The sequence below is a fragment of the Erpetoichthys calabaricus genome, chromosome 2 (genome assembly GCF_900747795.2).
Source record: "Erpetoichthys calabaricus chromosome 2, fErpCal1.3, whole genome shotgun sequence".
Lineage (NCBI taxonomy): Eukaryota > Metazoa > Chordata > Cladistia > Polypteriformes > Polypteridae > Erpetoichthys > Erpetoichthys calabaricus.
In genome coordinates, this window is record NC_041395.2 from 38,382,621 (window position 1) to 38,402,936 (window position 20,316).

The 20,316-nt window shown below is 41.4% G+C and overlaps 1 protein-coding gene across 3 annotated transcripts in view; it reads left to right on the forward strand.

Annotated features, from left to right (window-relative positions):
• Positions 1–20,316, forward strand: part of si:cabz01101003.1 (ubiquitin carboxyl-terminal hydrolase CYLD) — a 110,656-nt gene that overhangs the window by 78,224 nt on the left and 12,116 nt on the right. For 2 of the 3 annotated variants that reach the window (XM_028793605.2, XM_028793604.2), the window contains 2 exons: positions 1,415–1,634; positions 11,223–11,659. In XM_028793605.2, the coding sequence (XP_028649438.2) occupies positions 1,415–1,634; positions 11,223–11,407 (405 nt within the window). In that variant the 3' untranslated portion in view covers positions 11,408–11,659. Of the gene's footprint in view, positions 1–1,414; positions 1,635–11,222; positions 11,660–20,316 lie in introns of those variants that run through there. The other variant, XM_051922293.1, reaches the window with a different exon arrangement.

Sequence of the window (20,316 nt, forward strand, 5' to 3'; positions counted from 1 at the left end):
CAACGTGACGATCAGTTAAGCAATGGTGCAAGCCAATTTCCTCTGCAGAAAAATAGTATAAAAACATTTACTTTGGTTCAATAACAGTATTGTTGTCATCAATATGTACCTGATTAGAAACCAATGTCCCAAGAACTCGTTAATTTTCAAAGGAAGCAGGCAGTTGTGTATCACCACATTATGTATGGATGAGATACTAAATCAAAGCAGTCTGACTATTCAAAGCAGGTGACTCTTTTGCAAGACAGGTAAATATTTATGTCCTGTAGACAGCCATCAACAATAACCTGTAGCAGAAGTTTCTGGAAATTTTGCCTTTTCTTTAAAATACTGAATTCTAGCCCATTACAAAACCAGCTGCACAGGTCGGCTACCAAACAGTCGGTTTTGGCACACTAATAAGCTTGGCCTAGGGTGCAAAATAACCTGGCACCGGCACTGCCTACAAGCTTAGCATTTAAAAAACAACTAAGGATAGCAAGGATGTGGAACATTAGCTGACCACTCTGTCTGTTACTTTACTGCACACACAGCACTGTGGAAAGTAACAAGTGACAGTGTCCAGGCACGGGACAGTTTTGGTCAAAATGTCTTGTTTCCTTTTTACAAGAACAAAAGTGTTTATGTAATATTTGGAAAGGTGGGACTCTCCATTGTGTGCGTCTCTACCCCTCTAGGCTAAATATACAAGCCAAGATTTTATTTATTCTACTTTCTTTATGATTTAAAATCCACACCAAAAGAAAACCTGCTTTTTTTCAGTAAAATACATACATGGAGCCCGAGACATTCCCAGCAGCACTGGCTCAAGACAGGAACTAACCTTGGAAGAAGTACTAGAGAGTCACTTGGCACATTCATGCATGAACCCACACTAGCCACCATATAACTTATCACACACGTATTTCATATGAAGGATGAAAACTAAGAACATGCTCTCTGTCCATTTATTTAAAGAGTCCACTTACCTAGTTCGTCATCATCATCAGGATGCAGTGTCACTCCTATGTAGGGCATTAATTCCCACCTACCCACATCCACTCACCCAGTAACTGTTATCCATTATTGTGTAAATGAACTGAAGAATTCTCAGCCCAGCCACTCAGTTTGGCATGACTTTTGTTCCTATGAGATTTCACTTTTTCTACTTCTTCTCTGGTCTTTAGTACTAGGGTGTTGTACCGTGTTAGCCATTATGAATGTAGAGAAAAGCCAAGCAAAATGACACCTTTTATTGGCTAACTAAAAAGATTGCAATATGCAAACTTTCGTTTACATCTTGCCTGAAGAAGGGGCCTGAGTTGCCTCGAAAGCTTGCATATTGTAATCTTTTTAGTTAGCCAATAAAAGGTGTCATTTTGCTTGGCTTTTCTCTGGTCTTGAAAGCCGAGTATTGTTTCATATCTCCCTGCAGGTTCACAGGCATAGACAGCGGCATTGTCACAGGCCAGAGTCTCTACAGATTCCAGAGGGACTGCTGCCTGAAGAAGAGATGGAGCTGCGGCTCTTTCCACGGCAGACCTTAGACCTTTATGCTGTGCTGTGCATCGAGACCAGTCACTATGTCAGTTTTGTCAAGCACGGACCTGAGGACACAGATTGGCTGTTCTTTGACAGTATGGCAGATCGTGAAGGTAAGACCCCCGCTTTATTACTGTTAGACTGCTCTGCTGCAGTATCACTGGTATTCAAACAGCACTGAAGGACAGAAAGTAAAAAGTAGCCAAAGTAAAAATAAATAATTTTCTGCACAGTGTTTCTAACATGCAGTTAGATCCATAGGTAGTGACACAATTATTTATAAATTTTGGCTCTATATGCCACCACAATAGATTTGAAATGAAATAATTACATGATTGGTCTGTACGCTTTTCAGCATTAATTCAAAAGGTTTAACAGAAATATCACATGAGCCACTTAGGAATGACAGCCATTTTTATACATGGTGCTCCCATTTTCATTTGGACAGTTGACTGACAAGCTGTTCGATAGCCAGGTGTGAGCAGGTCCCTCATTATTTCATTAACTGTTAGCAGGTAGAAATCTGCAGTTGATTCCAAGGGTGGAATTTGCATTTTGAAGCTGTTGCTGTGAACTCTCAATATGAGGTCCAGCTTCTCCATGGAAGTAAAAACAGGCCACCATTAGGCTGAGAAAATAAAACAAACCCATCTGAGAACTGAAAGGAACACCAGGAGTGATAAAATCAACCATCTGGTCCATTCCTAAAGAGAAAGAACACACTGGTGAGGTCAGCAGCACCAGATGGCCTGGACAACCATGGAAGACAAGTGTGCAGAAGTGATGGCAGAATTCTTTCCTTGATGAAGAAACCAAACCAAGAGCACTCTACAGATGTAGACCTATTATTGCCAAATCAAGACAAGACTTCATGGAAGAAAAGACAGAGGGTTTACCACAAAGTGCAAGCCACTGGTACACCTCAAGCTCGTACCAAAAATGAAATTAAGATAAATATATACCAGAATGATGGATAGAGAAGAATATAGAGAAGAGAAGGAGTTGCTCATGATCTGCAGCATACCACATCATCTGTGAAACATGGTGGAGGCATTGTTGTGGCATGGGCATGCATGGCTGCCAATGGAAATGGGTCACTGGTGTTTATTGATGAAATGACTGCTAAAAAGTAGGAGGATGAATTCTGAAGTGTACACGGCTATACTGTCTGCTCAAATTCAGCCAAATGCTACAAAAGTGATTGGACGACACTTCACAGTACAGATGGACAATGAGCCAAATATACTGTGAAATCAAACCAAGAGCTTTTCAATGCAAAGAAGAGGAATATTCTTCAATGGCCAAGTCAATCAACTGACCTCAACCCAATGAACAAGCAACAACTGAAGACAGCTGCCATAAAGGCCTAGCAAAGCAACACTACAGTGAAAACACCACACTTGGAGATGGCCATGGGCTACTGACTTCAGGCAGTCACGGACTGTAAAGGATTTTCAACCAAGCATTGAAAATGATCATTACATTTATGATTCTGTTAGTTTGTCCAAATGCTTTTGAGCCCCTGAAAATGGCGGACCCTATATAAAAATGGCTGTCTTTTCTAAATGGCTCAACGTTTTTGTTAAACACCTTAAATTAAAACTGCAAGTCTACACTTCAATCAAATCTTGATTACTTCATTTCAAATCCATTGTGGTGGTGTACAGAGAAGAAAATTCTGAAAATTGTATCACTGCCCAAACACTTATGGACCTGACTGTAAATGAAGTATTGAACAAGCCTACTTTAGCATATTAGATATTTTGTATTTCCATGGTCAGGGTGGCCCCACTTCTTCCCCAGATACACCACAGTAGACCTCCTACTAATAGCACATGCTGTCTCTGCATCTTGTGCCCTCCATTACTCTTAAAGCGTTTCAGGTTGTACCCAAGCTATCTGCTCGGTCAAAAGAATGAGAGTTGGATTTGGCTGTTTGTGCCCTTAAACGGCCATGAAGTCGCGCAATCTCACTGTGTAAGGAGAGGGTCAAGCAGCCCTGTCATCTGGTGCCCCACCTACCCTTGTGCATATTAGGATAACATTGCATGCTTTTTCCCAGACTGCAACTCTCTCTTTACTTGTGCTTAGGCTTCCTGTTTCCTGTTGGCCATTGCCTTATACTTGGGAATATCTTGCCAACTAGACACCACTGTAATGTTTGTGAGCTTATATTGTGTTATGGGTGTATATATTAGAACATCAGAAACGCTTGGATGAGAACAGGCCATTCAACCCAGCAAAGCTTGCCAATTTTATCCATCTAATTACTCCAAAGTACAGTGGAACCTCGGTTAAAGAACGCACTACTTAATGAACAAATCGGTTAACAAACTTTTATTTTGAACAATTTTTGTCTTGGTTAATGACCGAAATTTGGATAACAAACGCAAGCACAGACTGGTTTTTGTGCGTTCGTGCTCATTTGTGCTTTGACGCGCTTGCTGTAAACATTGCTTTTCCGAGTGTTGTGTTCACTAACGTTACTTTTTTGTTATTTTTCAGTTTCAATGTTATTTTTTATGTACATATTTACTCGTTATGGCACCTAAGAAAGAGAAACGTGATAGTGGCAGTAGGAAACGTGTTAGTGTAGCAGTAAAGAAAGAAATTATATCAAAATACGAGAATGGCATTCGTGTTTCCGACATCGTAAAGGAATACAATATGCCGAAATCGACTGTCTGTACAATTCTAAAGAACAAAGAGAGATTTAAGGCGGCTGAAGTGGCTAAAGGAGTGACTGTGTTAACGAAACAAAGGTCTAAAGTGCTAGAAGAAGTGGAAAAACTGCTGTTACTTTGGATAAATGAAAAGCAGCTGGCTGGAGATAGTGTTAGCAAAGCAATAATTTGTGAAAAGGCTAAGCAGTTACACAGTGATTTGTTGACCAAAACACCCAGTGCAAGTGCCGACGAGCGAGACTTTAAAGGGGTGGTTTGATCATTTTCACTGGCGAAGTGGAATTCATAGTGTTATAAAGCACGGGGAGACTGCAAGTTCAAATGAAACAGCAGCAAAAGCCTTTGTGGATGAATTCGTGGAGTTTGTTGAAAGTGAAGGCTACGTCTCGCATCAAGTGTTTAATTGTGACGAGACTGGGTTATTCTGGAAAAAAAGCCCAGAAGAACCTACATCACCCAAGAGGAGAAGGGACTACCTGGACACAAGCCTATGAAAGAAAGGCTTACACTTTTATTTTGTGCTAATACAAGGAAGAGGAGGTTAGGGAGGAAATCACTAGTGCTCAGATAAAGGAAATTTGCAATAAGTGGAATGATGTGCAGGCATTTATTTAGAAGCACCACCCTAACAAAGTTGTGGCTAATAAATAGGGCAATTAACATAATGAATGACAATGCAATATCGCATTTTAGAAAAATTCTGCAGCAAAGAAAAAGACAAATCTTATTAGGTCACTTTCTTGTGTCCAAAGAAGAGGAATCGCGATGTGAAAAAACCCCGAATCAGTGTAACCCGATGTTTTATGGAGGGGGATTCCCCTTCAAAACGGTAGCTTCCTTCTCCTCTTCCTCCGCCATCCACCTATGCCACCAACTACAACAAACAAGGTAAATACAGTGCTGTTTTATGTAATTTAGTTTATTTGTTTGTACTAATGATATACAGTGATCCCTCGCTATATCGCGCTTCGCCTTTCGCGGCTTCACTCCATCGCGGATTTTATATGTAAGCATATTTAAATATATATCGCGGATTTTTCGCTGCTTCGCGGGTTTCTGCGGACAATAGGTCTTTTAATTTCTGGTGCATGCTTCCTCAGTTGGTTTGCCCAGTTGATTTCATACAAGGGACGCTATTGGCAGATGGCTGAGAAGCTATCCAGCTTACTTTCTCTCTCTCTCTCTCTCTTGCGCTGACGTAGGGGGGTGTGAGCAGGGGGGCTGTGTGCAGCTGCTTCCTGAAAGGACATGCTGCACGGAGCTTCGCATACTTAAAAGCTCAAAGGGCACGTATTGATTTTTTTTATCTGTCTCTCTATCTCTCTCTCTCTCTCTCTCTTCCTCTCTCTTTCTCTGCTCCTGACAGAGGGGGTGTGAGCTGCCGCCTTCAACAGCTTTGTACCGGCGGTGCTTCGCATACTTAAAAGCCAAACAGCCCTATTGATTTTTTTTTTGACTGCTTGCTTTGCACTCCTTTGAAAAGGAAGATATGTTTGCATTCTTTTAATTGTGAGACAGAACTGTCATCTCTGTCTTGTCATGGAGCACAGTTTAAACTTTTGAAAAAGAGACAAATGTTTGTTTGCAGTGTTTGAATAACGTTCCTGTCTCTCTACAACCTCCTGTGTTTCTGCGCAAATCTGTGACCCAAGCATGACATTCTAAAAATAACCATATAAACATATGGTTTCTACTTCGCGGATTTTCCTATTTCGCGGGTGGCTCTGGAACGCAACCCCCGCGATGGAGGAGGGATTACTGTATACATTTTTTGTACATTTTTCATCACAGAAAACCCCTTAAAAAAATAAAGTTACAAAATTTCTGAGGCTGGAACGGATTAATTGTTTTTACTTTCTTTTTAATGGGAAAAATTGCTTTGGTTAGCAAACATTTTGGTTAGCAAACACAGTTGCAGAACGGATTAAGTTTGTTAACCGAGGTTCCACTGTAACATCAAGTCGAGCTTTGAAGGTCCCTTAAGTTGTAGGGCACCACATGTAGAAAACCTTGATTAAAAGTTTGGCTTAGACTTGAAAGGCAAAAGCAACATACAGTACACACACACACAAAAAAAATGGACATGCGCCACTTGACACAGCAAGTTCCTTTCTAAATCTCAAGTCAACCTAAAACTAGGTAATCCTGCACGTTCCATTAGCTCTTATTAGCTAAATACACCTTCATTCAACATTCATCATCAGATCACCATGTTTGTCTCCATTCGTGGCGATCTCTATCAAGCTCTCTGGCTGACTTAATGGGAGATGACGAGTGTTGGCACCAGTGGAACAATCGAAAGGATTGCAAATCCAATATTTTGCAGCATCCAATCATAGGAAAGGCCACTCGTAACTGCACAGGCAGATGTTTTGTTCTGCCAGGTCAAGCTGGTTTGCAGTCAAGGGTTCATTCCAGGAAGGAAAAACCTGCTTATTGTTCTCATTTAGACATTGTGAACAGAATTCAAGCCTTTTAATCTTTGCTTCATGCACATTAAATATATTAGCAATTAAACGCTGACGGCAGATATTTAAGCTATTTAAATGAAAAGAAAAAAAAATGTCAGAATGGTGGCGTAACCATGAGAGCCAATTGGTGTCATGAAAGAGGGAAGTGATTTCCATAGAGAAATGATTTAACGTCATCTCCTAAGTCAGAAACACGGCTCAACTGTTCCCCTCGTGAAAGTGTGAATTAGCGAACTTGCATAATCACATCCCATTACATCGCACAACACTGAAAATATTCTCAAATTCACTGGCTGAGCTTCAGTAAAATTGACAACCGCGTGAGCCTCCCTGTGTGTGCTGCAGTGGGTCCCAGTGCCGTCTCTACAAATGCCAACACATCTGGCCCAGGTACAGTCCATGCATATTGACAAGAGTGCCAAGCTTATCAGGCATGGTGTGCAAAACACAATGCTCTGTACACAGTACCTGATGTGTACAAGGAGTTGGGCCTGCTTCACTATGTCAGTAGAATTGCTTAGTTATAAAGCAAAATAATCACTCAACAAAGTGTCATGAAACTGTATTGTGTGATGATGGCACCATTTGTATTGCTCTTTAGGTTTTTTCTCCAACCATTACCGTATATACTCGTGGGTAAGTTGGGGCTTGAATTTACAGTATAACTTCTAGTATTTTATAATGTCGGTCATGTAAGTCAAATGGTGAAAACTCACCCTATTGGTCCAAGAGATTATGATATGCTAACACCCACCTGAGAGTGTAACCACGGAGCACGCGGCCTTTTTGTTCTATGTATTGTGCCTACGTGACCACACGGTGATACCTGAACTATTCCGAAGCGAGGTTTGCACTGTTTTGTGTGTTTTGTATCTCACACCCTCATACACCTTTATCATAAGAGCATCCCTTATTTATGATGGGGCGTTTGAAGAAAATATTAAGCTTGTTTTAAATTAAAAGTCGTTGAAGTGGCAAAAGAAATTGGTAACTGCGGTACTGTTACAAAATTCGATGCGTCTGAGAAACTGATGTGAGATTACAGGGGGCAAAAAGATGTAAAAAAAAAATAAAAAATTAAGTGTCACATTTTGAACGGGTCTATAAGTCGGGGTCTTTTATGATCAATTTTTTCGGGTTTCAAGACCCGACTTAAACGCGAGTATATACAGTACATCAGCCATTAATTAAAAGTATTAATTACTCAGGTATGTTGCGAGCCTAGCCTGCATTAGGGCCTCAATAATTAACGGTGTATGATGCTTCGAGAGTCTCACCATACACCACACACTGCAGTTGACGGTAATCGCCGGCACAGACACAAGCAGATCCCAACTTGATATATTTGTCATCATATTTTACACCTCTTAGCCACAGGCTGTTTTGCGTTAGGTCACTTCTTTGTTGCTGTGAAATTTTAACACAGGCCAGTGAGAAGCTCTCCTCAGGCTCAGATGAACTGCTTGTTCCAGCTGCTGCATTGGGCCTGCTGCAGGCAGCTTGTCTAGGAGATTTAGCCTATAGCTGACTTATCCATTCTGTATCTGTCTAATATTTTTTGTTGATTAATCTAGACAGCTTCATCCTAGAGAAGATTTAACAATACTAGTTTACCAAATGTTTCATACGCCTGCAGATAATAAGCAGTCACGCTATGTTTCCTCATCAGAACATGTGACATAAGACTGCGGTTTCAAGTGTTTGTAGTTTATGTTACAAGTTACACACACTAAAGGGGGAGTGTGCGGAGCAGTCGACACATGACAGATTGTGACTGAACAGAGAGAACAGATACCATTCTGTGAAATTCACCATTAAATTTAGTTTTTTGCATACCCCTGCGGATATACAGGGTGAGCCAAAATGAAGTACCACATTTCTCAAGGTCATTGCGCGAGGTAGAGGCAGCCGAGTGAGTTGGGGGGTCCTTTGATAGGCAATCCCTTGTAGTTTTCATTCGACCATTATCAGTATTCCTCCCAATAGTGACATCCCAAATCGGAAAACAATTCTTCAGTGGGTGGCTAAATTTAGACAGACGGGTACAAAACTGAGCAGAAAGTCTCCTCGGACTGTACGAACACCTGAAAACATCCATCCCTGTAAGGGCATCAATTGTGCAGTCTCCTGGACGTTCAGCGCGTTCTGCCTTAGGCATTTTCAACACGTCTTTGAGGAGGATTTTGCATGAGGACCTTTATTTTCATCCATACAAAATGATGGTACTGCAGGAACTCACTGAGGGAGACTGGGAGAGCCGTAGAGAGTTGTGCGTGAACATTCTGCGAACCGTTCATCGAGATGCCATTATTCTGTGCAGCGACGATACACATTTCTGTTTGAATGTTTGTGTAAATAAGCAAAACTTTCGCTATTGGGCTGAAACCAACCCTCATGAACTTCATCAGAGACCCTGCACAACGAGCGTGTTACAGTTTGGTGCGCCATTGCAGTTTGGCATTGTAGACCTTTACTTTTTTGAGGAGGGGTGAGCAACGGTCACCATCACTTCAGAACGTTACGTTACATTGAAATGCTAGAGAACGTTTTGCAGCCCCAGCTAGAAGAAATGGATGTGGTAGATGCCTGGTTTGAACAGGATGGAGCAACGGGTCATTTGGCACAGAGACCCATGCAAGTTTTCCAAGAGATGTTTCCAGGGAAGATAATCTCCCTGCGCGGCAATGTCAAGTGGCTTTCACATTCGACTGATCTCGTTCCGTGGAATTTCTTCTTGTGGGGCTATTTCAAGTCAAAAGTATACACACACCGACCTCAAAACCTTGAAGCCCTCAAGGACACTATTTGCCTCGAAATCTCCGGTATTCCCCTTGAAATGGCCGAACGAGACATGCAAGCGTTCAAAAATCGTCTTGAAGTGATGGCCACCAACTTGAAGGTATAATTTTTTAAAATACAGTGAAAAAAATTTATTTTGTATTCCCTTTATTTATCTTGTAGCGTCTTTGTAGAATAAACATTTGAAATGTGGTACTTTTTGGCTCACCCTGTACATACCACAATTTGGGAACCGCTAGACTAAGGGAACTCGTTTTGTCCTCAAGAGCTCATTGGGAAACAATCCAGGGGTTCAAAATCCTCACACGAGTCAAGTAAACCCCACAGATTGCCTAAGACTGAAGCAAGACAAAGACGTTGGTACAAACCGTTGGCAATGTGCAGTCAAGAAGGAAGAAAGAAGCAGTAAGTGCAGTCATTTAGGAAGCCACTGCAAGTGATACTGCAATCAATTATAATAGACTGTCAAATAATATACAGTACGTCCATCCATTGTGAAATTGGTTTAATCTGGTTCACTGTTGCCGGAATATTGTCCATCCATTACTTGTCCTGCTTAATCCAATACAGAGGCCTGTCCCAGCTGCACTAGGCACAAGACAGGAGCTAACTCTGGGCAGAGTACAAGACATTAAGTTAATGTTCATATCAAACACCAGAATGTGACCTCAGAGATTTTGACCATAGCATGAGTGTGGGTGTCAGACGGGCTGCTTTGAGTTTTTCTGTAACTGCTGGTCTCTTGGAATTTTCACGTATAACAATCTCTAGAGTTTACTCAGAACTGTGTGGAGAAACAACAAACATCCAGCGTGTGTCAGTTCTGCTGATGGAAACGCCAAGTTGATGAAAGAGTTCAGAGAAGAATGACCAGACCAGACTGGCTCGAACTAACAGAAAGGCTATGGTCACTCAGATAACCACTCTGGTGAACAGAAGAGCATCTCAGAATGTACAGCACGTCAAACCTTGTGGTGGACGGGCTACAACAGCAGACCACGTCGGGTTCCACTTCTGTCAGCAAAGAACAGAAAGCTGAGGCTGCAGTGGGCACAGGCTCCCCAAAACTGGACAGATTGGAAAAATGTAGCCCGATTTCTGTAAAAGCATACAGATGGTAGGGTCAGAATTTGGTGCCAACTGCATGAATTGATGCACCAAACCTGCCTTGTGACAACAGCCCAGGGTGGTGGTGTGGTAGTGTGCTAGTGTGATGAATGTTTTCTTGGCAAATGTGGGCCTGTTAATACCAATAAATTAGTTTTGCTGCTGACCATGTGCATCCCTGCATGGCCACGATTTACCCATCTTCTAATGGCTACTTCCAGTGTGGCGATGCACCGTGTCACAGAGCAGAAGTTATCTCAGACAGGTTTCATGTACATGGCAGTGGAGTTCAGAGTTCTTCAGCTGCCTTCCCAGTCACCGGCTCTGAATTCAACAGGAGATTCACAGCATGAATGTGCAGCTGACAGATCAAGTCAACGTGAAGCAGAACCTCACAGGAATGTTTCCAACGTCTGGTACAATCCATGCTGTTCTGAGAGCAAAAGGAGGCCTCTCAGCAAGTGTTTATCGTAATGCTGAACACACTAAACAAAAACTGGAAATGTACAGTCAGCTGTCACAGAATATTGACGTGTAAAATCCATCGACAGTAGAAATAATCATCTAGTAGAAAGCTTTTTTTATTTTCCCTTGATGTATAAATAATTTTCGGATATTCTTTATGTTTGCCTCTCTTCAGGTGGCCAGAATGGCTTCAATATCCCATGTGTGTCTCCCTGTCCGGAGGTGGCACCCTACTTGCAGATGTCCGCAGCAGAACTTCAAGAACTCGACCATAAGAGCATCCAGGGGAGTGCCAGGCGCCTGCTGTGCGATGCCTACATGTGCTTCTACCAGAGTCCAAGTTTAAGCCTGTATAAATGAGCCTGGGACAGCGCCGGCCGCGAGGAAACGCAAAGCCAAGTCAGTGCGTGAATATTGTTACTCGTTCATATAGCCGTCTGGATTTGGCTTATTTAATTATTTATGTGTGTTTGTTCTACATGTCAGTCAGGAGTGGTTATCATTTTTGAAGCCTCTTGTATATAACGATGCTTATTATACACTATTCACTCGTAAATGCTGCTGGCCAGCTGCCTTTTATATTTTCTTATTAAAATGTTTGCTTTACTATTACCCGAGTGACTTATTTCTCTTACTGTGTCAAGTGTTGCACTTTCTACAGGTTGCAATGTAGAAACCGCACATATTGCAAAGGACGACTAAAGAAGGTTGGCGTCAAGAAGGGCACCTACTGGTTTTGAGGGGGTATCAAGCCAACCTGCGTGAACCCATAAAATGGCTATTAAAAAAAAAAGTGGTACAACATTTTGTAAGAAATCAGTTTACCAGGGGGCCTTGCTGCAGCCTGCGGACCAGGGTGGGACTAGACGGTGGTGGTACACATTCACAAATCATTTTCATTGGTGATTCCTTGGCATGTTCACGTGTGGCAGATTAAATGTAAGGGCTTATTATAACACTCCATGATGCATGACGAGTGTTCACTTTGGGGTCTTCCATCGCCTTACGCTTGTGTCACATTAGACGACCATTCCAGTGATTTTTAGTCATAACCTTCTTTTATTGTCTTAGCAAGTCAGAGGCATGCGGCATTGCACTCCCATGAAGCGACTCAGTCCAAATGGTCCAACTCCCTCTGATGAACTCAAGCAAGTTTGATTTTGTCTTTAGTTGTAGGGCTGCGCTCGATGTGGATGAGAGCGGACAACCAGTGAATGTTCATACACAAGTACAAAGCATAGAAGGCAGCGACAAGGAATAGAAACATGCGTGCTGTGGAGCTCACAGGCATAAGAAAAGCCTGTTTGTTTTATGTACCATGGCAGAATGGAAAAAAGAAAAAGTGCAGAGACTGTGGCTGAACTTATTCAGTGTTCTCGCTAGCGTCTTTTAGCCGGGCGCTCAACTAAATTAGCCAGGCGGAGCGCCCGGCTAAAAGACATTGTGAGATGACGGCTGCAGATCTACAGGCACAAGTAGATCTAATGATCTGCAGAGATGGCAAGGGACGAGCGGGTGGGTCGGCAAATATTGCTAAAGCTAATAGCGGAGAACTAGGTGGAGCGGAGTTCACAAGCAAAGAGTATGGGGAGGTGGGATTTCGAGAGGGGGGTGTACATGGTAATAGCAGGGGCGGAGCAGCTTAATACAGTAGCAAGGAGTATGGAGAGGTGGGCAGGCGAGAGGGGGCTGTACATGGCTAATAGCGGGAGCGGAGCGGCAGTTCACAAGCAATGAGGAGGACTGATAAAATAAAAACAAGTCTAGTGGAACCAGCCTGTCAGATATCAGAAAAAGGGCGTCAGGACGTCACATCTCTGTTCTCAGCGTCAGTGCAGTCTGTAGTGCTGCTAAGCGTACAGCAGCTCTCTTCTTGTTCAGTCCATAGAAAACCAATACAGTGTATATACAGTTGTTTAAGCATTAGGCGTGTGGTTCCTGTTAAAGTGACCCCATCTGCCATTCTTATTTTTGCTCATATTTGGACCTGAGTGCATATTGCAAAAAGTGTGCAGAAACCACACATTGTGTCCTGAGCAAAAGTTTTGTCACTGAATTACTGAGGGTTTTGTACAGAAGTGTATTAGAGCCACAGTGAAGAAAAAAAATACGGACAAAGTGAAGAGAAAAAACTATATTTCAAGAATAAAGTCGACATGTTGACTTTATTCTCGACATTTCCACTTTAATTTTGACGTTTATGACGAGAATAAAGTCGACATGTTGCTACATAACTTATGACTGGGTTTGAGAAAATCTAGTAAATTAAATATTCATTTTAAGATGAAGTTTAGTTTACGATGTTCTATTTTAATGACAAACTACGAGAATAAATTCAACATGTTGGCTTTAATCTCAAGATAAATGGCAAGAATAAAGTAGAAATGTCGAGAATAAAGTTGAAATGTCGACCTTATTCTCAGCATAAGCATCGAGATTAAAGTGAAAATGTTGAGAATGCATACCTGCCGTAGTGCAAGTGTGCATTGAATATCCAAAAGGCTCTCACTTTCCCACTCAAAAGTCTTATTCGTAGGTACTTATAATTTTTTCCAAACGTTTTACCAACATGAGTAAAAAAAAGTGTTCAGAAAGCAACACTGCTCAGTTATTTCAGAAAAGACACGCCACAAACTAATGAAGGTGTTGCGTCAACTCCTGATGTGGCAATTTCAGATAAAGACATTGCAGAAGCTGGTCTATCACGGGAAATCTCTTCAGCACACACTCTGCCAATTCATAAATCTAAGCACCGCTTATCCGGCATAAACAAACCGTGGTTTAAAGATTTTGATTGGCTAATGGTCAAAGAAAATGGTATGTGGTGCCCATTGTGCATGAAATATTCAAACAAACACCCCCAAGGAGGGAGTTACCTTGGGTAAATGTGCCATGCACAAGAATTCAAAAAGAAAGCTTGCTGGACCATGAAAAAAGTAAAACGCACATCGAGTCTTCCACTGACCTTTTAGGAAAGCGTGTACTAGAGCAAACTGGAATCGGTCAAATTGAAAGATCTCTATCTGTGTTAAATAACTTACAGAGAGATGCCTTTGTGGGAGCTTTAAGATCCATGTGTTGGTTGGCAACAAATGAGTTGCCACATACAACGTTGTTTGAAAAACTGTTGGAACACTGTAAAGAAATGGGTTATTCCTTTTTACAGCATCTCAATGTTGGTAAAAATGCACATTATACCTCTGAAAGAATAATGCAAGAGCTGCAGGATGTCTTAGCATCAGAAATAAAGTCTAACATACTGAAATATACACGCTGAAAATTTTTTCAGTATTCTGTGTGATGAAACCTCTCAGTTGTAAAACAATTAATTACGTACATTAAGTACAGTCATATGAAAAAGTTTGGGAACCCCTCTCAGCCTGCATAATAATTGACTCTCCTTTCAACAATAAAGATAACAGTGGTATGTTTTTCATTTCCTAGGAACATCTGAGTACTGCGGTGTTTTCCGAACAAAGATTTTTAGTGAAGCAGTATTTAGTTGTATGAAATTAAATCAAATGTGAAAAACTGGCTGTGCACAAATGTTGGTCCCCTTGTAATTTTGCTGATTGGAATGCCTGTCACTGCTCAGTGCTGATTACTTGTAACACCAAATTGGTTGGATTGGCTCATTAAGCCTTGAACTTCACAGACAGGTGTGTCCAATCATGCGATATAAAGGTATTTAAGGTGGTCAATTGCAAGTTGTGCTTCCATTTGACTTTCCTCTGAAGAGTGGCAGCATGGGACCCTCAAAGCAACTCTCAAAAGATCTGAAAAAAAAACATTGTTGAGTCTCATGGTTTAGGGGAAGGCTACAAAAAGCTATCTCAGAGGTTTAAACTGTCAGTTTCAACTGTAAGGAATGGAATCAGGAAATGGAAGGCCACAGGCACAGTTGCTGTTAAACCCAGCAGGTCTGGCAGGCCAAGAAAAATACAGGAGCGGCATATGAGCAGGATTGTGAGAATGGTCACAGACAACCACAGATCACCTCCAAAGACCTGCAAAAACATCTTGCTGCAGATGGTGTATCTGTACATCGTTCTACAATTCAGTGCAATTTGCACAAAGAACATCTGTATGGCAGGGTGATGAGAAAGAAGCCCTTTCTGCACTCACACCACAAACAGAGTTGCTTGTTGTATGCAAATGCTCATTTAGACAAGCCAGATTCATTTTGGAACAAAGTGCTTTGGACTGAAGAGACAAAAATTGAGTTATTTGGTCATCACAAAAAGCGCTTTGCATGGCAGAAGAAGAACACAGCATTCCAAGAAGAACACAGCATTCCAAGAAAAACACCTGCTACCTACTGTCAAATTTGGTGGAGGTTCCATCATGCTGTGTGGCTAGTTCAGGGACTGGGGCCCTTGTTAAAGTCGAGGGTTGGATGAATTCAACCCGATATCAATAAATTCTTCAGCATAATGTTCAAGCATAAGTCACAAAGTTGAAGTTATGCAGGGGGTGGATATTCCAACAAGACAATGACCCAAAACACAGTTCGAAATCTACAAAGGCATTCATGCAGAGGGAGAAGTACAATGTCCTGGAATGGCCGTCACAGTCCCGACTTGAATATCATCGAAAATCTATGGGATGATTTGAAGCAGGTTGTCCATGCTTGGCAGCCATCACATTGAACTGAACTGGAGAGATTTTGTATGGAAGAATGGTCAAAAATACCTCCATCCAGAATCCAGACACTCATCAAAGGCTATAGGAGGCGTCTAGAGGCTGTTATATTTATAAAAGGAGACTCAACTAAGTATTGATGTAATATCTCTTGTTAGGGTGCCCAAATTTATGCACCTGTCTGATTTTGTTATGATCCATATTGCATATTTTCTGTTAATCCAATAAACTTAATGTCACTGCTGAAATACTACTGTTTCCATAAGGCATGTCATATATTAAAAGGAAGTTGCTACTTTGAAAGCAAAAACTTTTTGATAAACAAAAATCCAAAGAATTAAGAGGGGTTCCCAAACTTTTTCATGACTGTATGTTTGCCAGGTCACTAAAGAGGTCAGAATTAGTTTTGTATCAACCCGCAATATGATTGATGACAAAGCGGAGACTATAACCAACACACTGAGTGAGACTATGGACACTGGGCTTGAAAACTGCTAATCTGGTTGGACTTGGGTCAGATGGAGCGGCTGTTATGATTGGGAAACAGAAAGGTGTGGCAAAACTGCTTAAAGATAAAGCATCTGGACTCTTGGTCAACTGCCACTGTTTAAACCGCCGATTGGCCCTTGCACGTGCCCAAGCAGCAGCTGCTGTACCTTATTTAACAAAACTGAATGACATCTTAAGGCAGCTGTTCTATTTCTTCCAAAATTTTTCATTTAGGATGGCTGGTTTAACGGAAATTCAAAATATTCTGAACATTCTCCAGATTGAGCTGAAAATGACCAGTGACACTAGATGGCTATCTCGTGTCTTTGCAGTACAGTCACTACGATAGTGTATGATGAGTGATCTCCTTGGAGGGCCCATATCCTGGGGACTTTGATTATGGGAAAGCTGCTGCCAATTGGGCCTCTAGGAAGAAAAGAAGAATAAATATTTAACTGAAGACACCTTCTGCATATGCAAGTTGGCTTTGAAGAATATTTTTTAATATTTCTTCATTAGGTTTCCCATACTTTTTTTCCATTGTTTTCACTTTTCTTCCCGACAGCGACAATACTTGTGCCTCTTGGTTTATGTCATAACAATTGTTATTTAAAGCTTCTGTTAGGGTTTGAGGATCCTCAGTTGGATACTTCTTAAATTTAATAAAAATATTCTGGCACAAGTGTCAAACCTTAAAAAAGGAAGCCATATTGAGCATTGGAAAATAATTAATAATAATTAACTAATAAAAATAGTGCACGTTTAATTTTCCCCACCACCAAATTTTCCCGTCCCGCCCCACCCGGCTACTTTTTCATGCCACCCAGCAGGAAAAAATTTCTGGGGAGAGCACTGTTATTGTATTTGTTAATCCTTCATACAGCACCAGCACTACAGGCCGTCACAGAAAGGGCCGAGCGAGGCTACGCCGGAAGGTCGTCACACAGTCACTAAATGAGACCTGTCCAGTGGTCTTCAGTTGTGTAAACTGACATGGTCCAGTGTCACAAAGTGTGGCATAACTCGGCGACTAAACATCTTCATAATGTGACATCGGTTTTACATTTTCCTTGAAGTGAGCATTCTAGAAAACTGTCCCAAACAGTAAACCATGGCCTTACAGATCTGTACAGGTGCATCTCAAAAAATTACAATATCAGCAAAAAGTTAATTTATTTCAGTAATTCGATTCAAAAAGTGAAACTCACATTTTATATAGATTCATTACACACAGAGGGATATATTTCAAACTTTTATTTCTTTTCATTTTGCTGATTATGGCCTACAGGTAATGAAAACTCAACATTCAGTATCTCAGAAAATTAGAATATTACATGAGACCAATAAAAAAAAATTTTTAATACAGAAATGTTGGCCTACTGAAAAGTATGTCCATGTACACACTCAATACTTGGTCGGGGCTCCTTTGGCATGGAGGTGATCAGCCTGTGAAACTGCTAAGGTGTTATGGAAGCCCAGGATGCTTTGATAGCAGCCTTCAGCTCGTCTGCATTGTTGGGTCTGGTGCCTCTCATCTTCCACTTAACAATATCTCATAGATTGTCTATGGGGTTTAGGTCAGCTGAGTTTGCTGGCCAATCAAGCCCCGTAAAATCATGGTCATTAAACCAGGTGTTGATTGGTACTTTTGGTAGTGTGGGCAGGTGCCAAGTCTTGCTGGAAAATGAAATCATCATCTCCATAAAGCTTGCCAGCAGAGGAAAGCATGAAGTGCTCTTAAATTTCCTCATAGACAGCTGCGCTGACTTTGGACTTGATAAAACACAGTGTACCAACACCAGCAGATGACATGGCTCCACAAATCATCACCGACTATGGAAACTTCACACTGGACCTCAAGCAACTTGGATTCTGTGCCTCTCCACTCTTCCTCCAGACTCTGGGACCTTGATTTCCAAATGAAATGCAAAATTTACTTTTATCTGGAAAGAGGACTTTGGACCACTGAGCAACAGTCCAGTCCGTTTTCCCCTTGGCCCAGGTAAGACGCTTCTGACATTGTCTCTAGTTCAGGAGTGGCTTGACAGAAGTAATGCGACAGTTGTAGCCCACGTCCTGAATACATCTGTGTGTGGTGGCTCTTGAAACACTAACTCCGGCCGCAGTCCACTCCATGTAAATCTCCCCCAAATTCTTGAATGGGCTGTGCTTCACAATCCTCTCAAGGTTGCGGTTATCCCTGTTGCTCATGCACCTTTTTCTGCCACATTTTTCCTTCCACTCAACTTTCCATTAATATGCTTGGATACAACACTCTGTGAACAGCCAGCTTCTTTAGCAATGAGTCAGCAGTCTTCCCCCATGTTTGTGTGGCCTACTGAACCAGACTGAAAGACCATTTAAAGGCTCAGGACACCTTTGCAGGTGTTTTGGGTTAATTAGCTGAGTGGAGTGGGACACCAGGGGCCTCATGTATAAACTGTGCGTACACACAAATGTTGCGTAAGAACGTTTCCACGTTCAAATCGCGATGTATAAAACCTACACTTGGCGTAAAGCCACACACTTTTCCACGGTAGATAGATAGATAGATAGTAGCTCATACCCTGTCGTACGCAAGTTCTCTGCTTGGTTTTGCAGACTGGCGCCACCCAGCGTCAAAGCAGTGCTACTGTTCCTGTGTGGTTACCCTTTTTTTTTTTTAGATCCACATCCTTGAGGCGGCTTTATAAATACACTGAAATTAACCGCATATTGTTTATTAGTTTAATGCATCGGATTGTAATTAACCTGTAACAATATAATGATCCACAGAATGGTCAAACTATTCCAAATACCATAACTGCTTTAGCGTTGTTACTCTCACTGCACCTTCTTCTTCTTCTGTCAGTTGCTCCCGTTAGGGGTTGCCACAGCAGACCTTTTTTTTCCATATTACTCTCACTGCACCACGTGGAGTATTTATATCACTGTATCTGAGTGTGAATCACAGCTGTACAGCAGCTGATCGGAAAGAGAATTATTGGTATACAGCATCAAGCACACGCTGCCTCAGCCATTCGCTATTTGAACTGCTCTCATCCACCAACGCTTCACAGTCTTTCCTGTTCGGAGCTCGCGGTTCACAAACAGTTTCATCCCAAGAACTCTAAACGCACTCAATCCGTCCATCAAGTACTCCTTGTAGAACTGTTTGTACTTGCAAGTTACCGTGAGGTAATTGTACTTATGATAGTTATAATATTGCACAACCTGAGCCACTTTATAAAGCGTGTATCTACATATGATGACGATATCATTTTCAAGATGAAATGCAGCAAAATATATTTATTATATTATACAGATAAAACTTTAACTACACAGTGCCGCAGCGCTAGTGAGCTTGAGCTTCGTTCACGGTTTGTTCCTGCCACGCGCTGTATTCATGTTGTGGCTATGAAGATATTTCGATGTTCCTTAAAAGTTTTGAAGAATCTGCATTCTCAGCTTATAGATGGCTTAACGTCTATTACAGAACTGATTGTGTGGTGATTGGGTATTTGGAGAAAGAAAATTAAGGACAGGAATTGGGGGTTAGTACGTTTGAAAGAGACACTACTTCTGTAATAAAGCATTTCATTGAAGGTCGCGCATGGCGCAGCAAGCATCTTGCTGTAAGACATGAACAATCACTGCGCCACCGTGTTCCCATGTTTAATAACATGCTTTAACTTATATCATCATGAAAATGATATCACGTATACTTCTCAGCATTTTAATTATTCAGAGAGCTGTAATATTACGAATGTAATGGATTCTGTGTTCTGTCGGAGGAAAAGCATGTAGTGATTCAGGCACATAGAGCACATAGAAGATCAAATACAGAACAAAGCATTTAATGTACTACTTTAGTTACGATGGGATTTGAGAAACTAGTAAATAAAACGATTTTAAGATGAAGTTTATGATGTTCTACTTTAATGACAAAATAAACTACGTGATTAAAGTGGAAATTTTGAGATTAAAGTTGACATTTCGTGCTTTTTTCACACTGTGTGCCTATTTTTTTTGTCTGTACCCTAATAAGCTTTCATATAACACTCAAGACGGTGGGCTACGACTCGGCTTTTCATGCCAACTTTGATACGTGACAACTTCTTTTTTATTTCGGGCACTGTGCAACTTTGTGAACTTGAGCT